The following is a 25340-nucleotide window of genomic DNA, read 5'->3' as shown; positions in this document are numbered from 1 at the left end:
AATTTGTGTATTTTAATACAGTATAGTGACAACAGTGATACCATCAACTTGCCAGGTGATACACCTGTGTAAAGAACACCAGTCTGAAAGATATACATTAAATTCAACAGCACAGACTCAGTCACTACTATTTCTGAATGATGTGATTACTTTTTAAAAATGTATTCTTTAAAATGACAAAGTTATATATATTTATTATATATATTTATTATGTACATCCTGTTGCTTTGAAATACATGCAATGGTTCAATTGAATTGCATTACCTCACATACTTATTGTTTCCGGTGAAAACACTTAAAATCTACTCTCTTAATGCTTTTCAATATACAATACATTGCTGTTAACTATAGTCACCATGTTGTAAATGTATCTCTTGCATAGTCACTATTTTAAGTGAACAATTTATTAAGTTTCCATATAGGCCGGGTGCTGTGGTTCACGCCTGTAATCCTAGCACTTTGGGAAGCCGAGGTGGGTGGATCACCTGAGGTCAGGAGTTCAAGACCAGCCTGGCCATCGTAGTGAAACCCCATTTAAATAAATAAATAAATAAAGTTTCCATATATAACACACTAAGAATAGTAGAAGGCAAGAGACCAGAGCCACCAGAGGGAGGAAAATATGTGTATTTCTGAAAATAATCTTTAAGTGTGTAAGCAGCAGTATCCTTGTAGAAATATAAGTCTTTAAGAGATCAATTACCTGAGGTGAAATAAAATGGCCACAAACCTTTGTTACTCACTCTCTTTTTTTTTTTTTTTGAGTTGGAGTCTTGTTCTGTCACCCAGGCTGGAGTGCAGTGGTGTGATCTTGACTCACTACAACCTCCACCTCCCAGGTTCAAGTAATTCTCCCTGCCTCAGCCTCCCAGGCAGCTGGGATGACAGGCACGTGCCATCATGCCTGGCTAATTTTTGTATTTTTAGTAGAGATGGGATTTCACTACGTTGGCCAAGCTGGTCTTAAACTCCTGATCTCAAGTGATCCATCTGCCTCAGCCTCCCGGAGTGCTGGGATTACAGATGTGAGCCATTGCATCCAGCCCCACATTGCCAAATTTATAAAACACGCTATTTGTACCTGGATTCAATAATCTTTAAGGGCCAACTGGCTATAAAATTATAACTAAAAATACCAAAAAAATAAATATCATATACAGTATGACATCACATGCTGGCATATTCCAAATTATCTAGTAGTTACTGTAACACAGGACTAAATTTAACAGTTATTTTATATGAATCCAGGTATGCATCTTCAGACAGCTCAGATGTTCAAAGATCACTATACCATACTACCAAGTCTCCCACTTTAATAGTTCCTGATCGACTGGAACCTTCTCTTGATCCCTCAAACAACTTCTGTCTGGCCTTAGGATCTCTGCACATGCTATTCTCTCTGCACACAATGACTCCCTCAACCTCTACGTGTCTCCTTAACCCTGCAGAGCAGGCTCTTTGTAATCCTGAATTGTCATTCCTTTAGAGAGGCCTTCCCTGAGCACTCCTGATATTCTCCCCCAAGCTATACTACTTTTTACTATATGGTATTTATTACAAATTATAGTTATACCTTTATTAGCATATTTACTTTAAAAATATCTCCCCCACTGAATCATATAACCAATAAGGGCAGACATACATGTCTGTTTCATTCACCACTCAATACCAACACCTAGCATAATGTATGAACTTCAAAAGTTTACTTGCTATATAAAAATTTGCCATAACAAATGGCCATTTTACTTCCAGATTTAATCACCGTGTGTAAGCTTTAGTTTACTAAAGTCCTTTTTTTTGGTTACTGAACAGTCCTTTCCACCACCAATTCCAACAATCACTCCTTGTATTCCAAGAAAATAGCTTGGGTTAGAATTACCAGAGAGAAAAGGGTGAAATTACCCAACAGAGTTGGGATTCAAACTACTATAACCACACAGCCAACTTCTCAATTCAGGTTATTCTGAAATGCCTCTCTTAGTAGTACTCAGGATCACATTTTTGGGGGTATTTTGCCTTAAGATTTTTTTTTAATGTAGTAATACCCCAATACACTACACTTACATTCTATGTTTTTCTTTAACTTATAGAAATTAAAGTGCATTAAAATGGACCCCAAAAGTGCTTTAGTGAATACTTAACAATTGCCAATAGATAATGTCACTGTTTTTTAAAGTTAATATGTCACCGTTTAAATGTGTTGGTAAACACAAACTTTCTATAGCAAAATGCAGAAACAAAATTATGTCTAAGGTCCTCAACTTTAGCTGCATAGGATCCTGAAGAGGTTTTTAAAAAACAAATGCATGAAATTCAGATTCAGTAAGCTATAACAGGTCTTATATTTCTTTAAAAGCTCTGTAAAAGTTTTAGTACAGAGGCAGGGAAGCATATAGAGCCACACTGGAGAATGAGGCCTGAGCAAGGGCTTGTTTTTTTTTAAACACTCCTGAGGATTTATATGCACCCAGTGTTAAGAACCATTGCAGTTTTCCTGGAATAGGCGGGAAAGGAAAAAAAAAAAAAAGAACAATTGCAGTCCAGGTGCAGTAGCTCACAACTATAATCCTAGCACTTTGGGAGGCCAAGGCAGGTGATCACCTCAGGTCAGGAGTTCAAGATCAGTCTGGCCAATGTGGTGAAACCCCATCTCTACTAAACATACAAAAATTAGCTGGGCACGGTGATGCACGCCTGTAATCCCAGCTACTCAGGAGGCTGAGGCAGGAGAATTGCCTGAACCCAGGAGGCGGAGGTTGCGGTGAGCCGAGATCACGCCATTGCACTCCAGCCTGGGTAGCAAGAGCGAAACTCCGTCCCAAAAAAAAAAAAAAAATATATATATATATATATATATATATAATTTAAAAAAAAAGAACCACTGCAAATTAAAACCTCTGCATCTGGCTCCTCCTTATCCCCCAGAGTTTACTGCTTATGCAAGCCGCTCCATGAACTGAATTTTCTTTTGATGTCATTAATCTAGAAGAGAACTAGGAGACAAAGTAGGTCCTGTTCTCTTAGCGTGTCTTAATCTAGTTCCTACTTCCAAAAGGAAAACAATATCCAAATACACAAAATGCTTAGACCACAAGTGTGTAGGTGTGCTGAAATGTACATATGTGAAAGGTAGAAAAGGGCCAGGGGAAGTTAGCTTTCTTCAACCATAGTAAATGTGAAGTGTCTAGAGATCCTGTTTTGAGTATAAAGTAGCCAATTTGTTCCTAGAGCTAACTGAAGTACAGAAGAAGTGTTAACTCCTACGAACTTATAGGCAGGTCTTCAATAACACAGCAAAGAAACATGTATTGGGTATATTTCATAGCGCTTTTTACATCTATCACCTCATTTTATTGCCAGCACAATATTCACTGTGCCCATTAACTGGATGAAGGTGTAACTAAATGTGTTGGTATGTGTTCTAATTTGTGATCCTATAAAATATACATAAATCCAATCTGTTACACAAGGGAATTAAATTATTATTATCTTTTTTCCATAAGTTATTGGGGTATACATGGTATTTGGTTACATGAGTAAGTTCTTTAGTGGTGGTTTGTGAGATCCTGGTGCACCCATCACCCGAGCAGTATACACTGCACCATATATGTTGTCTTTTATCCCTTGTCCCCCTCCCAAAGGAGTTAAATTAGAAAACCAAATAAGATAATTTGTTCTGCAACTATGAAGTGGCAATAACAGGGCCGGGCATGGTGGCTCATTCCTGTAATCCCAGCACTTTGGGAGGCCAAGGTGGGCGTCACCTGAGGTTGGGAGTTTGAGACCAGCCTGACCAACATGGAGAAACCCCGTCTCTACTAAAAATACAAAATTAGCCAGGCGTGGTGGCACATGCCTGTAATCTCATCTACTCGGGAGGCTGAGGCAGGAGAATCGCTTGAACCCGGGAGGCGGAGGTTGTGGTGAGCTGAGATCGCACCATTGCGCTCTAGCCTGGGTAACAAGCAAAACTCTGTCTCAAAAAAAAAAAAAAAGACTCAGTATGCCTGGAAATAAAAATCTCACTATATACAAATGGCTTCCATCTCTCACTACGCTCTTAAGTAGGTCATCAATGTTTCTCTTACCTTATTCTTCTCCTTATATTAATCCATTTCTTTTCAAATGCAGATTAAATTAGTTAAATCCAATACTCTTTTTCTGCTTCTACCCTTTTAAAGAGACTGATAACATTGAGAAAGAGAATTCTCCCAAGTAAATGTACTTGACTCTAGTACTTCAGCCCGTAGACTGCCAAGGCAGACTTGGGTTGCAATCAGAAAATGCTAGATATCTCCAGAACACAAATGCTGAAGCAAGTTTTCCTGCAACTAGGAGGGTGGTAAGATAATTAACTAGAAAGAAATTGATGGAACTGAACAATCAGAAAAAAGTTTATAAGCCTTTGTTAACATAATAGCTATTTGAAGGAAACTGGCTAATAAAATAAGCAGCAATTCATGTATAAATGAACAAAATTCTTGTGAACTGTACTTGAGAGACTTACTACCACAGATTTCTTCATTTTGATTATTTTTTAAAAAAGGCTTTGTATTGTTTGACTTCATGAGTTTAAAAAAAAAAAAAGCCTAGAGTTTAATAAAAAATTACTTCTTGGAAAGTTCCAATCTGTCAATTTCTAGATTGATGCACAAAGGTTTGGCCAGTCAATCTGTGAGCAGGATTATAAATAGCAATGAACAACCTTGTCAGTCAACCTGAATAAATGCTAATTTCTACCACTTATTTAGAAACAGATTTTCCAGGAGGCTGAGGCAGGTGAAATCGCTTGAGCCTGGGAGGTGGAGGTTGCAGCGAGCCGAGATCACACCACTGCACTCCAGCCTGGGTGACAGAGTGAGACTCTGTCTCAAAAAGAAAAAAAACAAAGAAACAGATTTTCACCTCCATTTAGCAGAAGGAGTGATTTAAGAACATGACGTCATCAAATGGGTACACATGGGCACTTCTGAACTTCTGAATGATGAGTTAAATACATCTTCCATATCTCCACGTTAATCTATTATTTAAAAGTGGCAGAGATATCTGTTGAATTTTATATTATTGAATGTTGAACTGAAATGTTGTTATATTATGGTTGTAAAGAATTACTAAAATGAAAAAGAACAAAGCTATGTCTAATGCTATAATAACAATAAGAAACAAGGCCAGGTGCAGTGGCTCTCACTTGTAATCCCAGCACTTTGGGAGGCCAACGTGGACGGATCATGAGCTCAAGAGATCAAGACCATCCTGGCCAACATGGTGAAACCCTGTATCTACTAAATATATATGAGCTGGGCATGGTGGTGTGCGCCTGTAATCCCAGCTACTCAGGAGGCTGAGGCGGGAGAATCGCTTGAACCCAGGAGGTGTAGACTTCAATGAGCTGAGAGTGTGCCACTGCACTACAGCCTAGCGACAGAGCAAGACTCCGCCTCAAAAAAAAAAAGCACAAATTAAGGAAAAGGAAAATAGCAGTATATCCAAACAAAGAGTAGAGCTGCTCCAGATTTGGTGCTAAAAGAGAATAGTGTACTAAAACTAAAGCCTTCAAAAGTTCTCCTAATTCACGGTTTGACTATCACCTCACTGAGAGAACTACAATTACCTTTTTGTCTTGACACTGTCATTGCCAAGGCAATGGATTCTATAATGAATGCTGAGCTTGAGACCAATGAAAGGGAAAGCAACTTATATGGCATCCACAGAGACATCTAAAAATAAAGCAGGGTAACAGAGTGGATGTCCAAAGAGGAAGGTATAATGACAGAAGAAAAATAATGGTGGTACATGAAGCATCTGAAATAATATAAGGCCTGTGTTTGAGGTCAACTAGGAATGAACAACTGCTTAGCTTATTATATGCTTCTAAATCTTCACATATGCATCCTTAAGAAGGATAAATGTCTTAAAGATCTCAATCACTTCACAGAGAAACTAAAATTAGAAAGACTTCACTGTGGTTTTTAATCCTCTTTTATTGTATTAGTAGTGGCATCAAAAGGTGAAAGTCTCAAAATCAAAATACTTTTAAAACCATCTTGCCTATTTATATTTCTAATGTACATATTAATACAATACTTAAAATATGTAAAATATAGTACCTGAAACTGAACTCTTGGACACTGAATCAAAGATAAATTAGTACCAATTTTCCTTACGATACTTCGAGATGAACCATACGGCTTCCTAGACCAAAGTACCTGAGGAAGTAGGAAAAACCAAAAGCTTAATTACAAGATGTGAATTCCAACAGACATACAGAACTGTTAAAACAAAGCATTAGACAATTATTTGTATGACATATAACACACTAATTACAGGATCAGAATGCTGTAAATGTTATGGCAAACAAGCTAATGTTTCTCAATCCAAAAATAAAGAATAAATAATTTTATATATATATTATTAATGCAATAAAATTTAATGTAAGGTATTATATAAAACTATAGAATAACTAGTAATTTTTAAATACTATACTTAGAGTTAAATTTTTTATTTTCATCAGGTTTTCATACTATTCTGCAACAGAAACACTATTGTATCTCTTCTGCTATATTTTTAGTTTTAGAATTTTGATATACATAATTTTTCTTCAATATATGTTACTTTTGCTGTAACAGACTTTTCAAAACAATCCCAAACTAGTAGAAAGTTCAGAATCTGAAAATGTACCATGCAGGGTGCTTCACGCTGTTTACTGCACAAGAATGCATGGCCAAGGGTGAGCAAAGGCTGAAATCCAGGCATACTGCTCTTGGGAGGCCTACTCCCCAGAGGAAAGGTAAGAAATTTCATCTGAGCAGTATTTCTCAGATGAAATCATAATAAACAAAGGACATTATGCTATGCTTAAAGACAAAAATGAACCCTCAAAGCAAAAAAAACAAAAAGCACACATGTTGAATGTTAGTTAAATCATTACAAATTGTACCTTGAAACTTCTCCCCAAGTGTATAATCTTTCTTTAAAGAGAAAAATTATCCATCTGTTTTGAGTGCTACACTTGAAAGCCTGGACAGAAGAGGTAAAGAAAGGTAGTATGCTATTAAAAGCAATTTTAAAAGAAAAGAATAAGAATGACATGACTGTTATACTTAAATCATCAAACTTTAACATTCAATTACATCCTAAAGGCCGGGTGTAGTAGCTTCCGCTTGTAATTCCAGCACTTTAGGAGACCGAGTCAAGTGGATCACCTGGATCCACCAGGAGTTTAAGACCAGCCTGGCCAACATGGCGAAACCCCATCTCTACTAAAAATACAAAAATTAGCCAGGCATGGTGGTACACGCCTGTAATCTCAGCTACTTGGGAGGCTGAGGCATGAGAACTGCTTGAACCCTGGAGGCGGAGGTTGCAGTGAGCCAAGATCACACCACTGCACTCCAGCCGGGACCACAAAGTGAGTTTGTCTCAAAAACAGAACAAAACAAAACAAAAAACAATTATATCCTAAAGACTAAACAGGACCAAATCAGCTGAGTATGAATTCTGAAGAAATGGATACTATCCCTTTTTTAAAGTCACTCCATGATCATCCTACTTTAAAGAATGGAATCACCCCAATATAAACAGCATAACCAAACAACTGCTCACTGTAAATAGTGGAGGCTCCAAAACCTAACTCAAACTAGACCCTTAGATAAAATCATATACAACTTATAAAACGAGCACAGAAACTATCTGATTTCTTAATTCAGGGATAACAAGAATCAGTGTGGGGTTCAGGGCGGGGCACAATAGCTCACGTCTGTAATCTCAGTGCTATGAGAAACTGAGGCAGGAGGATCATGTGAGGCCAGAAGTTTGAGACCAGCCTGGGGTCTTTTTGTGAGACCTCCATCTCTATGAAAAATTAGAAAATTAGCCAGCTGTGGTGGTGCATGCCTGTCATCCTAGCTACAGGAGAGTCTGAGGCAGGAAGGTTCCTTGAGCCCAGGAGTTTGAGGCTGCAGTGAATTATGACTATGCCACTATACTCCAGCCTAAGCAACAGAGTGAGACCACGCCTCCCCACCGCCACAAAAAAAAAAACAACAAAGTAGAAATCACAGAAGGATATATAATACCCCCGGCACCTGCCATAGCTTTCATATAATTTTTATCAGATATACTCCAAGGTTTCACTGAATCTTACCTAGAAGAGTTTCAAAAAGTACTTATAACCTATATTGACTCCAATAACCAACAAAAAAGATAGCTCTTGCTTTGGAAATGTAAATAAAAAGGATGGCAAAGATTAGAAAACTGGTAAGTAGAAAGGAAGATAACAATATTAAAATATGAATAGTATACAAAGAATATTAAGAGGCAAAGTTACTCTGAAGCTTAGAACAAAACATCATTCCTATCAATAATCATACAGGATTATGACACAAGTAGTCATAATAACATGAGGACTAAGGGAACAGAAAATCTCTTACTAGAGAAAAATGGGAAGCCTCGAAGTTCTACAACGTCAACATCAGACCACCCACCAAAAAAAGGACAAATGTGAGCAAGTAATTCTAAGACAGTATTTAAGCAAAGTCTTTACCTTATACATTTTTTTTTTTTTGAGACGGAGTTTTGCTCTTTCACCCAGGCTGGAACGAAGTGGCATGATCTCAGCTCACTGCAACCTCCAACACTCAGGTTCAATTGATTCTCCTACCTCAGCCTCCTGAGAAGCTGGGAATACAGGGGCATGCCACCATGTCTGGCTAATTTTTTGGTATTTAAAATAATTACAGGTGATTACAGGTGATCCACCCACCTAAGCCTCCCAAATCCTAGCCTGTATTAGGATTACAGGCGTGAGCCACCATGCCCAGCCCTACCTTATACATTTTAATAGATCCTGATCTTTTACCAATAAATCCATAAGGCAAAAGTAAGTACACCATTCAGTCATTTCTCTTGTTGAGTCTTCTATTTAGTCACAAGTCAAAACTCTCCTATGATATAGTACAAGTGGAATGCTATTTGTGCATCATAATGTGACAATTAGACAGTCTAAAGTGAAATCTTTCTCCTCTCCAGCAAGCAAAGGTGTTGCCTGGAGATGAAGAGGACAAAAAGCTCACAAAGAAAAATTTAGAAAGGATTTGCCAAGGTCAGGAACCAATGTTTCTGCCAGCTTTTAGCATTCCTCACTATGCATGCTGCAGGGCGAAATATCAACTGTTATGTTTCCATCTGTTTAATATCAGAAGAATACCAGGTGTTTTCGACAAGAGAAGTGGCCAATGATTCAGCTTTTTCTTTTTTTTTTTTAGATGGAGTCTTGCTCTGTTGCCCAGGCTGGAGTGCAGTGGCACAATCTTGGCTTACTGCAACCTCCACCTCCCAGGTTCAAGCAATTCTGTCTCTGCCTCCCGAGTAGCTGGAATTACAGGCAGGCTCCACCACATCCAGCTAATTTTTGTATTTTTAGTAGAGACAGGGTTTCACCATGTTGGCCAGGCTGGTCTTCAACTCCTGACCTCAGGTGATCCAACTTGCCTCGGCCTCCCAAAGTGCTGGGATTCCTGGCATAGACACCACGCCTGGCCAATTCAGCTTTTAATTATAAGGAATAAGTAGATTATTTATGTATCCTCTACAAAGTTAAAGGAAGGAAAAGAACAGATTGCTTTATGTGATTATTTTTTCAAGCATACACAGTAGACTAACAATGTGTTCTTCTGTTACTTGTAAATTGCATAGTACTTAGCACCAATAAATATCAAATAAGGGTCTGTGTAAACTAATGACTAGAATATTTAGAATGAGGAGCCATAACCTTTATTGGATGGTAGGAAAAAGTGAGGGGAAAGAATAGCTAATTTCTAGGAACTCTAAAACTAGGTCTGACTACTTTTCTATTTTTTTCTATTCATCCCTCATAGAGGGGGAGAAATTGTAAATGGCTGTGCAGAAACAGTGAACAGATGGTACTGAAAAGTCACCATCTGTGCATTGGGAGGCTGTATGACCCAAGTGCATCTCCTACCATAACTTGTGGCTGAACTATGTCTTGTCAGTATGCTAGTTTAGAGAAGGAAAGACTCCCTCTGAAGATAAACTGTCATTAATATTTCTTTAGATATAAGAGAGAAGGCAGGGAGAAAATGGTCATTGTAAAATAATCCAATTTCATTAAAAAAAAAAAGATGATCCAATGTCATTAAGAAATAGCTAAACAGAAAAACCATGCTGTGTCTATGAAAACTGCTTTTAAATAATCTAACAGTGAATCTGTGTGTGTGTGTGTGTGCGCGCGTGTGTGAGCATGCATGTCTGTGTCTAGTAATGACAGTCCATAACATTTAGCAACAGTGTTTGAAAGTGATGACAGCAAGGAGGAGGATGACAACAGGAAAGTAGTTTGTTCTTTTTTAACATTGTGAAATGCTATTGTAGAAAGTGTTGACGTGTGAGCTGAAATCTGAAGCTGTCATCTGTCTCATCCATGATGACTGCACTCAAGCTTTATGTGGTAATTCATTTACTAGGGACTAGTTTAACATATTTTATTATTTGAGGGCAACTTTTAGCAGGAAAAACTATAAATTTAATTCCAAGAAAATATGTTTTCTGGCCAGGTGCAGTGGTTCACACCTGTAATCCCAGCACTCTGGGAGGCCGCAGAGGGTGGATCACCTGAGGTCAGGAGTTCGAGACCAGCCTGGCCAACCTAGTGAAAGTCTGTCTTTACTAAAAATACAAAAATTAGCCAGGCTGTGATGGCAGCCACCTGTAATCCTAGCTATTCAAGAGGCTGAGGCAGGAGAATTGCTTGAACCCAGGAAATGGAGGCTAGAGTGAGCCAAGAACATACCACTGCACTCCAGCCTGGGCAATAGGGCAAGATTTTGTCTCAAAAAAAAAAAAAGAAAATATGGTTTTCAAGACAAACTATGTGATATTAATGCATTAATGCAGAGGTTCGTATATCCCCAAAATTACACACAAAATTGTGCAAACGTCATTTTTCTGGGAAGAAGGTCCACATCGTTAATCAAATTTTAAAAAGTCAGGCAGAACAAAATGTAAATTCTTAATTCTCAGGGAACTAAGGGAAAATTAAAAGTGTGTGTTGGTAAGCGGGAAGGAATAGAAATGGGAGATACAATTCTGTAACCATTTTTAAATCCTTAACAAAAGATTAACACTTCCCTCAGTTCTCTTCTTCCTTAGTCACGTTCCTCCTCCAAAGCACAAAAGGAAAACCAGAGTACAGTTCTTATTTATTACTATATCGCTAATAGAAGTTATTATAGATACTTGCTATAGTAACTTTACTTCCAATATAAAATACTGAAATTAATCAGAATCACATTAGCTTCACACTATTCTTACTTCCTGCAGTTTAAAGACATTTTTGCCTGGGGACATAAAAAGTTTGGAGATACGGAGCACGTGGTTTTAAATTCAAACAAATGTTGAGGGAAAATAAAAGGCAGTAAAGAGAAAACAGGCCATTGTAGCATATAGGCCTGGCTTTAAAATTAGCCTCTACCAACTTACTGCCTGCGTAAAGCTGGCCAAATTATTCATCCCTCTATGCTTCTGTTTTCTCATCTATAAAATGGAGACATTATCTACTTCATGAGCCTACAAGCATTAAATGAGTTAAGGTATTATTAGAAAAAAAAAAAAAGAACAAAAAAAGTAACAAAAAAAATGAGTTAAGGTATTATTATAGTGGTTTTAGTTTTGTTTTGCTTTTGAGACAGTCTTGCTCTGTTGCCCAGGCTACAATGCAGTGGCATGATGGCAGCTTACTGCAACCTCTGCCTCCTAAGTTCAAGCCGGATTCTCCTGCCTCAGCCACCCAAGAAGCTGGGACTATGGGCATGTGCCACCATGTCCGACTAATTTTTGTATTTTCAGTAGAGACAGGATTTACTGTGTTGGCCAGCCTGGTCTCAAACTTCTGACCTCAGGTGATCCGCCTGCCTCAGCCTCCCAAAGTTCTGGGATTGCAGGTGTGAACCACTGCACCAGGCCATTTATAATGTTTTCAACAAACATTAACAGTCATCTTTCCCTTCTAAGAGGTAGCAAAGTATACTGAAAAGAGAAAGGATTTTGGAACCCAATCAGAATTGGGTTCATATTATAGTTCTACTACTTAGGTAATTTAGACAGTTAAATACCCTGAACCTCAGGTTTCTCATCTGTAAAGTGCATTGTTCTACTGAACACAGGCAATTTATGTAAAACCACTGTGTACAGTAAGCACTGGCATAGTAAGCCAAGCAGGATGGCTATTACAGTAGTGTTAGTGTGCAGAGTCAAAGACAATGAGCCAATCACCACTGGCTGTTCCAATGGGAAAAATAAAACAAAACAAAATCTGGTCTAAAAGCTTGCAATTTCTTTTTATTTTTTTGAAAGCAGGGTCTCACTCTTATATCCTAGGCTGGAGTGCAGTGGTATGATCTCAGTTGACTGCAACCTCCACCTCCCAGGGTCAAGTGATCCTCCCACCTCAGTCTACCAAGTAGCTGGGACTATAGGCACATGCCACCATGCCCAGCTAATTTTTGTCATTTTTGTAGAGATGCCTCTCACCATATTGCCCAGGCTAGCCTCTAACTCCTAGAATCAAGTGATCCTCCCACCTCAGCCTCCTAAAGTGCTGGGATTCCAGGCGTGCCAAAAAAAAAAAAAAAAAAAAAACAGATTAAATAAAGGATGAAGGCAGTTTTCACTCTTGGAATGCTTTCAAGCACAGTATCAAATTCATTTAAAAGGCTGGGCGTGGTGGCTCATGCCTGTATTTCCAGCACTTTGGGAAGCCGAGGTAGGTGGATCAACTTAGGTCCGGAGTTTGAGACCAGCCTGGCCAACATGGTAAAACCCTATCCCTACTAAAAACACAAAATTAGCTGGGCATGGTGGCGAATGCCTGTAATCCCAGCCTCAGAGAGCTGAGGCAGGAGAATCGTTTCAACCCAAGAATCAGAGGTTGCAATGAATCAGAGGTTGCAATGAGCCGGAGTCACGCCATTGCCCTCCAGCCTGGGCAACAGAGCAAGATTCCATCTCAAAAACAAATAAACAAAAAAACTCATTTAAAGGCACATCTTGTTTTATCACACTTCACTTTACTGCAATTCAGATATATATATATATTTTTAACAAATTTAAGGTTTATGGCAACCTTGTGTCAAGCCAAGTCTACTGGCACTATTTCTCCAACAGCATGTGCTCATTTCACATCTGTGTCATGTTTTGCTGATACACGCAGTACTTCAAACTTAGGCTTTTTTGTTTTGTTTTGTTTTGGAGACAGAGTTTCGCTCTTGTTTCCCAGGCTGGAGTGCAATGGCACAATCTTGGCTCACTACAACCTCTGCCTCCCGGGTTCAAGTGATTCTCCTGCCTCAGCCTCCTGAGTAACTGGGATTACAGGCACCCGCCACCATGCCCAGCTAATTGTGTATTTTTAATAGAGATGGGGTTTCTCCATGTTGATCAAGCTGGTCTCGAACTCCCGACCTCAGGTGATCCACCTCCCTCCGCCTCTGAAAGTGCTGGGATTATAGGCGTAAGCCACCATGCCCAGCCATTTTTTTTTTAAATTATGCTTTAAATTCTGGGAAATTTGTGCAGAATATGCAGGTTTGTTAGATAGGTATACATGTGCCGTGGTGGTGTGCTGCACCCACCAACCCATCATCCAGGTTTTAAGCCTCGTATGCATTACATATTTGTCCTAATGCTCTCCCTCCCCTTCTCCCCGCCTACCCCCGCCACAGGCCCCAATTTATACCTTATTATTCTATCTATTATGGTGATCTATGATCAGTGATCTTTGATGTTATTTGTTACTACTTTAATTGTTTTGGGGTGCCACATGCACACATAAGACGCTTAATTGATAAATATTATGTGTTTTGATTGTTCCACCCGCCAGCTATTCCCCAATCTCTGACCTCCCTATTCTGAGACAAAACAAGACTGAAATTGGGCCAGTTTAACCCTACAATGATCTCCAAGTGTTCAAGTCAAAAGAAGTGTCTCATTGTGTCTCTCACTTTAAATCAAAAGCTAGATAGAAAATATTAAACTTAGTGAGGAAGGCACGTTGAATGGAGAGGCCGAAAACTAGGTCTCTAGCACCAAACAGTTAGCCAAGTTGTGAATGTAAAGGAAAAGTTCTTCAAGGAAATTTAAAGTGCTACTACAGTGAACACATGAATGATAAGAAAGCAAGAAGGCCTTATTTCTGATATAAAGAAAATTGTATCCTGGATAAAATATCAAACAAGCCACAACATTCCCTTAAGCCAAAGCCTAATCCAGAGCAAGGTTCTAACTCTCTTCACTTCTGTGAAGGCTGAGAGAAGCAAGGAAGCTACAAAAGAAAAGTTGAAGCTAGCAGAAGTTGGTTAATGAGACATAAGGAAAAAAAGCCACTTCATAACATAAAAGTGCAAGATGAAGAAGCATCAAGTGTCAATGTGGTGAAACCCCGTCTCTACTAAAAATACAAAAAACTTAGCGTGGCATGGTGGCACATGCCTGTAATCTCAGCTGCTCAAGAGGCTAAGGCAGGAGAATCACTTGAACCTGGGAGGCGCAGGTTGCAGTGAGCCAAGAACACGCCACTGTACTCCAGCCTGGGCAATAGAGCGAGACTATCTCAAAACAAAAAAAAGTGATTAGCTATATTTCACTATTACTTTATAGTAGTGAACTGAAATCAAACTCACAGTATCTTCAAGGTATGCCTGTATATGTCAGATCAGTGGGAAAATACATGTTAATCACTGAAAGATAGAGCTAAGAAAGCTTCTTTTATTTTCAGGTGCCCAAATATAAAATCTTGAAAGATTCCTCTATATTTTTATTCTTAGGAAACAAGCTAAAAAAAATTGGAAATTAGTTAACCCTAAAAGATTACATTGTTTTATGTTGAAAGAAAATTTATTTTTATATGAATTTTCAGCTAACTGATTAAAGTTGATGATTATATGCTAGCTTCAATAAGTTAAAAACAAATTTTGCAGGCCAGGCATAGTGGCTCACATCTGTAATCCCAGCACTTTGGGAGGCTGAGGCAGGTGGATCACTTGAGGTCAGGAGTTCGAGACCAGCCTGACCAACATGGTAAAATCTCGTCTCTACTAAAAATACAAAACACTAGCTGGGCGTGGTGACAGGTGCCTATAATCCCAGCTACTTGGGAGACTGAGGCAGGAGAATCACTTGAACATGGGAGGCGGAGGTTGCAGTGAGCCAATTGCGCCACTGCACTCCAGTCTGGGTAACAGTGTGAGACTCTGTCTCAGAAAAAAAAAAAAAAAAGTAGATTTTGCTAATCCGCAATTACTAGGAAGGACTCTCAGTTGTAATTACAATATTTTGAGCAAGTTAATCCTCCCTTAGCTGGTTCATTCTTTGATGAAAGGCACCCGTTTTCCAGCTTAAAGTTAATAAGCTAAATGAAGCATGCTATCTGTGCCTGAAACAGAATTCTGCACTTTGGCCTCAGTTAGCACTACTCACATTGACCTGTCTTGGGGTGGGAGGCTGGTAACAGAGCAAATATATACTAACCATTATTGAATGTACCTACACTATACAAGCCACTGTTGCTAGATGCTTTACATACACTGTCATTTAATCCACAGGTAACTCAGCAGTAGCAATTCTTATTCCTACTTTGCAGATGAAGAGAATAACTGGCAGAGACAAAATTCAGATTCAAGTGTGTTTAAATCCAGGACCCACAATCTTACCAATAAACTATACTTCTTACTAAAATTACAGCAAATAGAAATTATAAAGCTTTGGTTTTTAGAAATCATAAATAAAAAAATTTCCCTTCCTTCTGCAAGCAAGAGAAAAATAAACTTTTGCTGTCATTACTAAAATGTCAATCCATACTATGAAGAAACTGAGCTAAGTTTTTTTTTTTTCTAAAGATAGGGTCTTGCTCTGTCACTCAGGCTGCAGTACAGTGGTACGATCTCAGCTCACTGCAAGCTCTGCCTCTCAGGCTCAAGTGATCCTCCCACCTTAGCCTCCCAAGTAGCTGGGACTAGAGGTATGTGCCACCATGCCCAGCTAAATTTTTTTAATTTTTTGTAGAGACAAGGTCTTACTACATTGCCCAGGCTGGTCTTGAATTTCGAGGCTCCAGCCATCCTCCTGCCTCCCAAAGTGCTGGGATAACAGGCCTGAGGACTGTGCCTGGCCACTAAGTGAAATTTAAAACACAGGAACATATATCTGAAAGAGATAAAAATAACAATAAATTTACAAGTCATTTTCCTATTGCTTATCCTCAAGCTAATGATCTCAAAATTATGCAGCTATAACAAAGATAATTTTATTTGGTTCTCTACATTTTATCTCCAAAGAAAACAGATGTAACCTTGAAAGTTGGGGAGATTCAAAGTTCAGGCACAAAAACAAAAAAGTAAAAGTGTGCTAAAAAGTATACCCATATTCTGCCAGGCACAGTGGTTCATGCCCATAATCCCAGCACTCTGGGAGGCTGAGGTGGGCAGTCAGGAGTTCAAGACCAGCTTGGCCAACATGATGAAACCCCATCTCTACTAAAAATACAAAAATAAGCCGGCCGTGGTGGTGCGTGCCTGTAATCCCAGCTACTCAGGCAGCTGAGGCAGGAGGATTGCCTGAACCTGGGAGGCAGAGGTTGCAGTGAGCTGAGATTGCTCCACTGCATTCCAGCCTGGGCAACAGAGCAAGACTCCCTCTCAAAAAAAAAAAAAAAAGTATAACCATATTCAAATTATGTAACCTGCCCTTCAATAAATAAAATTTAATTCTATGTCATAGCCATGAAAAAAATGAATTTGAAAATGTAAAACAAAGTATTCTACAAAATGTGCTTGGCACAATAATTGCTCTAATAATTTATAGGTCTGAACAAAATTTTTATATCAGTAGAAAATACTTATAAAGTCAAGATGAAAACTAACATCTCTAGCATAGGACAATCATTATAATATTGCATCTTTTTTTTCGTATCAATTGTTATTTTTAAGAGACATGACTTGCCTTTTAAACAATTGTGTGATAAACCATATTATAACAGCATTCAATGTTAATAATTCTACAACATTAAAAGTACTGTCAAGCGTTAGCCAAGCATATTTTATGCAATGATTTCTCTGCTTATTTAAGCCTTTTCCTCACTAATAACAAATGTATTGCTCTTAATGGTCACATGAATATTGGTAAGTTTTCAATGTAACCCAGAAAGTTACTTCCTTATTTCGGATGCTGGGAAAAGATTCACTTCTATGATTTAAATAGAAAGCAAATTAAACAGTACATAAACATATTGAATTCAAGATGTTGGTCATATATAGATTTATTTCATTTTCTCACAGAAAATTCTTAAAATATCTAAATGTCGGGATTTTAAAAATGAATTTTGAGCACTCACCGATTGCATGCTTACTCCAACTTGTTGAAAAACCATCCTAATTAGGCGCTTAATCCAGCCAAGCATTTATATGGCAAAGTCTCCCCAAATTTGCATTTCAAGTACTTCTTCAGGCATACATAGCAGCACATGGTCCGTAAAACACACTGAAAATTTAAAATGCAAATACTAAAATGAAATCATTATTATTTAGAATTTGTACTGTCTACATGTCTCACAGAGCAAGCCTAAAACATTTTTAAACTTCATGTGTAAATTAAGAGAAAACAAGATTTGCTTGTGATCAGTCTGCTTAAAGTAACTGTAACAGTATAAGGTGTTTTGTTTTGTTTTGTTTTGTTAGTATTTTTTTTCCAGTCGGTGTTCTTAGCTGGAAGCAACAAAAACCTAGTTTGGCTAATTTAAGTAAAAAATATATTTATGAAAAGATATCTGGTGGATAACAATCTTCAGAGAACCCAATTTACAGGCTACACAACCAAGGAAGTTCAAAACTCTAGCAGACTTGGCCCTAGGAAAACACCACTGCATTTGTTACTACCACCACTGACAGGGTCCATGAAGTTCCTCCTTTTCCGTGTCCCCAGCTCTAAAGATGCTGTCTGTACTGATGCATTTGCTAGACCAAGTCCACAGCTCACATGTTATACAGCAAAAGGGAGGCAGGCAAACCAAGTACCTGGCTATAGTAACAAGCAGGTTAAGCTTCCCACCAAAAATCATAAAGGAAGGAATTCAAAATACAGAACAGAAATTCAGATGCTGAAAGGCCAAAACGAATGAATAAAGTCCTTTAATACTCACTACCACCATAACCCCTGCCATTTATTCTTTGCCCCACTCTCCATCAATGTACTGTATATCTGACAGGATTACAATGTTAACTTCTATGCTATAGATGAGTTTACTGAAAGTGTTGATCTCCAACCAGATAAGGGAGTTTGCACCAGAATATGAACCAATACACAGCTCTCTCATCAATAAACTCTTGCTTCAGGCCAGATGTGGTGGTTCACATCTGTAATCCCAGCACTTTGGGAGGCGAGGCAGGTGGATTACTTAAGGTTAGGAGTTCAAGACCAGCATGGCCACCATGGTGAAACCACAACTCTATTAAAAAAAAAAACAAGAAAATTAGCTAGGTGTTATGGCAGCCTTCAGCTCCTCTGGAAGCTGAAGCAGGAGAATTGCTTGAATCCAGGAGGCGGAGGTTGTAGTGAACCAATTTGGAATCACTGCATTCCAGCCTGGGCAACAGAGCAAGACTTTTTTTTTTTTTTGACATGGAGTCTCACTCTGCCACCCAGGGTGGAGTACAGTGGCTCGAACTCAGCTCAATGCAACCTCCACCTCCTAGGTTCAAGTGATTCTCCTGCCTCAGTCTCCTGAGTACCTGGGATTACAGGTGTGTCCCACCATGCCCAGCTAATTTTGGTATTTTAAGTAGAAACGGGGTTTCACTATGTTGATCAGGCTGGTCTTAACACTCTTGGCCTTGTGATCCACCCACCACCCTTGGCCTCCCAAAGTGCTGGGATTACAGGTTTGATCCACCACGCCCAGTTTGAGACTCCAAGAAAATCTTTTTTCTTTTCTATGAGAAGGAATTTGTTTCAAGAAAATATTGCTTAAAGGCTTGCTGTGGTGGCTCATGCCTGTAATCCCAGCACTTTGGGAGGCTGTGGCAGGTGGATCACTTGAGGTCAGGAGTTTGAGACCAGCTTGGCCAACACAGTAAAATCCCATCTCTACTAAAAGCACAAAAAGAAATTAGCTGGGTGTGGTGGTGCACGACTGTAATCCCAGCTACTGAGGAGACTGAGGCAGAATCACTTGATCCAGGAAGGGGAGGTTGCAGTGAGCTGAGATCGCTCCAGCCTGGGTGACAGAGCAAGACTCCATCTCGGGGGAAAAAAAAAAAAAAAAAAAGCCGGGCGCAGTGGCTCACGCCTGTAATCCAAGCATTTTGGAGGCCAAGGCGGGTGGATCACCTGAGGTCGGGAGTTCAAGACCAGCCTGACCAACATGGTGAAACCCTGTCTCAAAAAAATAAAAAATAAATGAAAAATAAAAAAGTATCTCCTGCCTGTAATCCCAGCACTTTGGGAGGCCAAGGGCAGTGGGTGGATCACAAGGTCTTCTGCCTGTAATCCCAGCACTTTGGGAGGCCAAGGGCGGTGGGTGGATCACAAGGTCAGGAGTTTGAGACTAGCCTGATTAACATGGTAAAACCCCACCTCTACTAAAAATAAAAAAATTAGTCAGGCGTGGTAGCAGGCACCTATAATCCCAGCTACTCAGGAGGCTAAGGCTGGAGAATTGCTTGAACTCGGGAGGCAGAGGTCCATCTCAAAAAAAAAAAAGAAGAAAGAAAATCTTGCTTAAAAAATCCGCTAAACAAAACAGTATGCTTTATGCAATAGTTGACATACACAGTGATGTAAGTCCTTTATCTCATTATGACCAGAAACAGTTTGTGGTCTACACTTTGAGAAAAACTTTATAGATAATGACAGAGAAAAGGAAGAAAAAGTAAAGGTGCCACATATATGCCAGGTGCTGCGTGAAAATAAACTGAAGAGAGCTGAGTGCTTATGACAGAAGAGAAGAATGGAGGATGACCATCATGGGTAAAACTGAACAGCAGTTGGGGAAGACAGGAAGACAGGATGGAGTATAATAGGGTATAAGTTTACATGAGAATCTGAGCTAAAAGTTTATATTGAGAAAAAGAGAAAAAGAAATAGGAATCCAATTACACAAACCTTGAAACTAGTTAGAAGAATTTAACTCAATATAGAATAGTTACTTTAGAACATTTGCTCAATTCAGCCAGGTGTGGTGGCTCATGCCTGTAATCTCAGCACTCTGGGAAGCTGAGGAAGGAAGATTGCCTGAGGTCAGGAGTTCAAGACCAACCTTGCCAACAGGTGAAACCCCGTCTCTACTAAAAACACAAAAATTAGCTGGGCATGGTGGCGTATACGTGTAATCCCAGCTACTTGGGAGGCTGAGGCAGGAAAACTGCACACGGAATGCAGAGGTTGCAGTGAGCTGAGATTGTGCCACTGAAACTCGAGCCTGGGTGACAAAAATGAAACTCCATCTCAAAAAAAAAAAAAAGAAAAAAGAAAGTTTGCTGACTTAACCAAAGTTTAGGTATTATTTTTTTATTCTTTGAAAAACTGCAAAAAAAAAAAAAGTATACACATTTTGCTCTATACAAAATTTTAACATAATGGAAAGTTCTAACTTTCCTTTCCTTTTTTTTTTTTTTTTTCCAAATTTTGAGATGGAGTTTTGTTCTTGTTGCCCAGGCTGGAGTACAATGGCAGTCTCAGCTCACTGCAACCTCCACCTCCCGAGATCAAGCAATTCTCCTGCCTCAGCCTCCCAAGTGGTTGGGATTACAGACATGCACCACCATGCCTGGCTAATTTTGTATTTTTAGTAGGGATGAGGTTTCACCATGTTGGTCAGGCTGGCCTTAATCTCCTGAGTAAGGAGATCCAACCCGCTTTGGCCTCCCAAAGTGCTAGGATTACAGGTATGAGCCACTGAACCTGGCCAGAAAGTTCTAACTTTCTAGTATGTTTCTCAGGTACCTTTATGATTCTATCAGATATACAGGATGTATATCTGGGTATGGGAAGTGGGGAACAGAGTGAATGGGAGGGATTATGGTGCCAGGGAGTGTAAAATAACTTTTGATATATATTTGAATTAGTGAAATAATGCTTTTAGTCCCCTTCATTTACAGGTGTTCCAAACAAGAGCCCTTAGCTAAAATGTCCAAACACCACTAAATTATAGTAATAACGAGCTAACTTTACTGAATAATAGTTATGTACCAGGGATTATCAGGAACATTTTTATGCTTATTAAGTCATTACATATAAAGTCTCAATTATCACAAACCACCTTAAGGTTAATATCAAATTATCTTCTATTTGTAAAGGGGCAAACTAAAGCATAGTTTAACTTGAGTAAGGGTCACATGTTTATAAGTGGCAAAATTAGGACTCAAACTAGATGTTTCTATAATTCTGTGCTTTTATCCACTATACTATGTGACTAAACAAAAAGAGAGTAGTTTAAAAAAACCTATTCGAAATTTTGAGGTTTTTTTTTCAGACAGAATCTCACTCCATTGCCCAGGCTAGACTGCAGTGGCGCTATCTTGGCTCACTGCAACCTCCATCCCCCAGGTTCAAGTGTTTCTCATGCTTCAGCCTCCGGAGTAGCTGGGATTACAAGCATGTGCCACCACACCCAGCTAACTTTTGTATTTTTAGTAGAGACGGATTTTCGCCATGTTGGCCAGGCTGGTCTCCAACTCTTGACCTCAGGTGATCCAACTACATTGGCCTCCCAAAATGCTGAGATTACAGGTGTGAGGCACTGTGGCCAGCTAGGTGTTTTCTATTTTAATTTATTCATATTGTGATTGCACTTAACTTTCAACACGTTTATATTCTCAAGCTGATGACATAAAATACTGAAGTATGAAGGCTCTGAACTTGAGTTTATACCTTTGCTGTGCCACCTACTAAATGGTGAGTATTAACAAGCTATCTCCAGATAAAAACAGTACTCACAGAGTTGTAGGAATTAATAGAGATAATGCATAAGCCATTTTAGTAAAAATACTAAAAAAGTAGGTTAATACTAACAGGACTGGAAAAGAAGAGATGGATTCGGGATACCAGTAAAAGTAAGAAATAACCAGACTTGGTAAAGTAGCTAGCTAAAGCTGGGTGTCATGCTGCATGCCTGAAGTCCCAGCTACTCAGGAAGCTGAGGGAGGATGGTCACCTGAGCTCAGGAGTTGGGAGTCCAGCCTGGTCAACAAAGCAAGACCCTATCTCTTTTTAAAACAACAACAACAACAACAACAACAACAACAAAAGTAAAGTGGCTGGCTAGAGCAACAAGGAACAAGAGGAAAATCAAATGACTCCAGGATTTTAATTGGAGATGACAGAAATTATGGCTGTCAGATAAGGGAATACTGGAAAGTAAAGCTCTTTAATGAAGATGAGTCTAAGATGACAGAAGTATATCTAGACGAAATTATGTAGTAGAGTGCTAAGCACTGGCAGGAATATATATTGATTACTATAAAAGGTCTGTGACTACATTTTTGATCAGGCAGATATATATTAATGTTATCAAGATCTATTATCAGTTGTATGAATGAATCCTCTAAGAGCCAATGGTGAATAAAAAGAACAAAGAACCAAAAATGATGTCAAAGCTGGAAATGACTGGCAAAAAAAATAGGCAAGGAGAAAGGATGGTTTTATGTGGGGTTTGAAAATCTATCATTTTTGTTTAAATTGAGATACAATCTACACAGAAAAATATACACATATTAAGTATCCAGCAAATTTTTATATATGTATATACCTTGTAACGACCACCTAGATGTAGATATAAAATAGTTCCAGGACTGAGTCAATATCCATGCCTCGTCTATCTAACCACTATTCTAACGTTTGCAACCATATATTAGTTGTGTCTTCTGACTTCTACCATTCAACTGTGAGATTCATTTATGTTGTTTATGAATTCCAGTTCTTTTTTATAGCTTTAAAAAAGTGATATTAATGTAACACAATTTATATACTCATCTGTTTGTGAACATGTGGGTTGTTTCCAGTTTTTAGCTATTACAAATAAGGGTGCTAAGATAATTCTTACAAAAAGATAGCAAGGTACACATAAATGATCATTTCTCTTGAGTATTCTCTTGAGTACCCAGGTGTAAAATTGCTAGATCACAGGATATATATATAGTTTTAACAGAAACTGCCTAATATGGCCAGGTACAGTAACTCACACCTGTTGTCCTGGCACTTTGGAAAGCTGAGGTGGGTGGATCACTTGAGGTCAGCAGTTCGAAACTAGCCTGGCCAATGTGGTGAAACCCTGTCTCTACTAAATATACAAAAATTATCCAGGTGCGGTGGTGCATGCCTGTAATCCCAACTACTTGGGAGGCTGAGGCAGGAGAATCATTTGAACCCAGGAGGTGGAGGTTGTTGCAGTGAGTCAAGGTCATGCCACTGCACTCCAGCCTGGATGACAGAGCAAGGCTCCATCAAAAAAAAAAAAAAAAGAAAGAAAGAGAGACACAGAGAGAGAGAGAAACAAACTGTCTAACATTTCCCAAGGTTATTGTACCAATTACACTCCCACAAGTAATTAGGAGAGCTCCATGTACTCTACATCCTTCTCAGTAATAATTGGTATTTTTAGTACTATTTTAATTTTAGCAATTCTACTGTTTTCTTCACATTTGGGGGGGTATTTTGATATCTTATTTTGTGAAGTATCTGTTTAACTCTTTTGCTCTTCTTTTTTTCTTGAGACGGACTCTTACTCTGTCGCTCAGGCTGGAGTGCAGTGGAATCACGTGATCTCAGCTCATTGCAACCTCCTCCTGCCAGGCAGAGGATTCTCCTGTCTCAGCCTCCCAAGTAGCTGGAACTACAGGCACATGCCACCACACCTGGCTCATTTTGGTATTTTTAGTAAAGATGGGGTTTTGCCATGTTGGCCAGGCTGGTCTTGAACTCCTGACCTCAAGTGATCCACCTGCCTCGGCCTCCCACAGTGCTAGGATTACAAGTATGAGCCACCACACCTGGCCTTTTGTTTAGAGTTTTGTTTTTTTTTTTTGAGACAAGGTCTTGCTGTCACCCAGGCTGGAGTGTAGTGGCAGGATCTTGGCCCACTGAAACCAGGTTCAAGCGATTCTCGTGCCTCCTGAGTTGCTGGGATTACAGGCGTGCACCACGATGCTGAGCTAATTTTTGTATTTTTAGTAGAGACAAAGTTTCACCATGTTGGCCATGGTGATACACCTTAAGTGATACACCGCCTCAGCCTCCCAAAGTGCTGGTGTTACAGGCTAAAATGGTTTATTTTTCAGAGCAGTTTAAATTTACAGCAAAACTGAGTAGAAAGTACAGAGATTTCTGACGTGGACAATCTTCCCACTATCAACATCCCACACAAGAGTGGTGCATTTATTCCAATGGATGAACCTACACTGACACATCATCACCACATATATAAGAATACACTTTCAGTGTCTTTCACTGACACATCATCATCTACAGTTTATATAAGAATACACTTTCAGTATTGCACATTCTATAGGTTTCAACAAATGAATAATGATACGTATCCATCATTATTATATCATACAGAATAGTTTCACTCCCCTAAAAATCCTGTGTTCCGACTATTAATTTACCCGCCTTCCCAACCCCTGGTAATTTCTGATCATTTTATTGTCTCCATAGTTTTACCTTTTCTAGAATGTCATGAAGTTAGAATCATATAGTATATAGCCTGTTCAGATTGGCTTCTTTCACCTAGTAATATGCCTCTAAGATTCCTCCATGTATTCTCATGGTTTGATAGCTCATTTCTTTTCAGTGTGGAATAATATTCCATTTTATGGAGATACCACAGTTTATTTATTCATTCCTCTACTGAAGAACACCTTGGTTGCTTCCAAATTTTGATAAACTATGAATAAAGCTGCTGCTCTAAACATCTCTGTTGCAAGTTTTACTCCTTTTTTAAACAGTGTATTTAGTCAGCATTCTCCAGAGAGAACCAAGAGAATATAGATACATAGAAATGTATTTATTATGAGGGACTGGCTCATGCAATTATGGAGGCTAGAAAGTTCCACAATCTGCCACGGGCAAGTTGAAGGCCAACAGAGCTAACAGTATTAAATCTCAGTCTGAGTGAGAAGGCCTGAGGGAGGGCCTGAGGGATATCCCAGCTCAGAGTACAAATTTGCCCTCTCACCTCTTACTAGGTGAAAGAAGCCAATCTGAACAGGCTAAATACTATATGATTCTAACTTCATGACATTCTAAAAAAGGTAAAACTATGGAGACAATAAAATGATCAG

The 25340-nt window shown here is 39.0% G+C and overlaps 1 protein-coding gene across 2 annotated transcripts in view; it reads right to left on the bottom strand.

Annotated features, from left to right (window-relative positions):
• The window catches only part of MTFR1 (mitochondrial fission regulator 1), a 64427-nt gene that overhangs the window by 24206 nt on the left and 14881 nt on the right, over window positions 1-25340 (bottom strand). The window contains exons 2-3 of one of the 2 annotated variants that reach the window (XM_012463705.2): window positions 17402-17547; window positions 6108-6206 (exon numbers count right to left, since the gene is read on the bottom strand). In XM_012463705.2, the coding sequence (XP_012319128.2) occupies window positions 6108-6206; window positions 17402-17467 (165 nt within the window). In that variant the 5' untranslated portion in view covers window positions 17468-17547. The remainder of the gene's footprint in view (window positions 1-6107; window positions 6207-17401; window positions 17548-25340) is intronic. The other variant, XM_012463707.3, reaches the window with a different exon arrangement.

Source organism: Aotus nancymaae, unplaced genomic scaffold, assembly GCF_030222135.1.
Source record: "Aotus nancymaae isolate 86718 unplaced genomic scaffold, 86718_ANA_hifiasm-v0.15.2.pri h1tg000036l, whole genome shotgun sequence".
Lineage (NCBI taxonomy): Eukaryota > Metazoa > Chordata > Mammalia > Primates > Aotidae > Aotus > Aotus nancymaae.
Note: the sequence above shows the minus strand (reverse complement) of the source record. Positions and strands in the feature narration are given on the sequence as shown.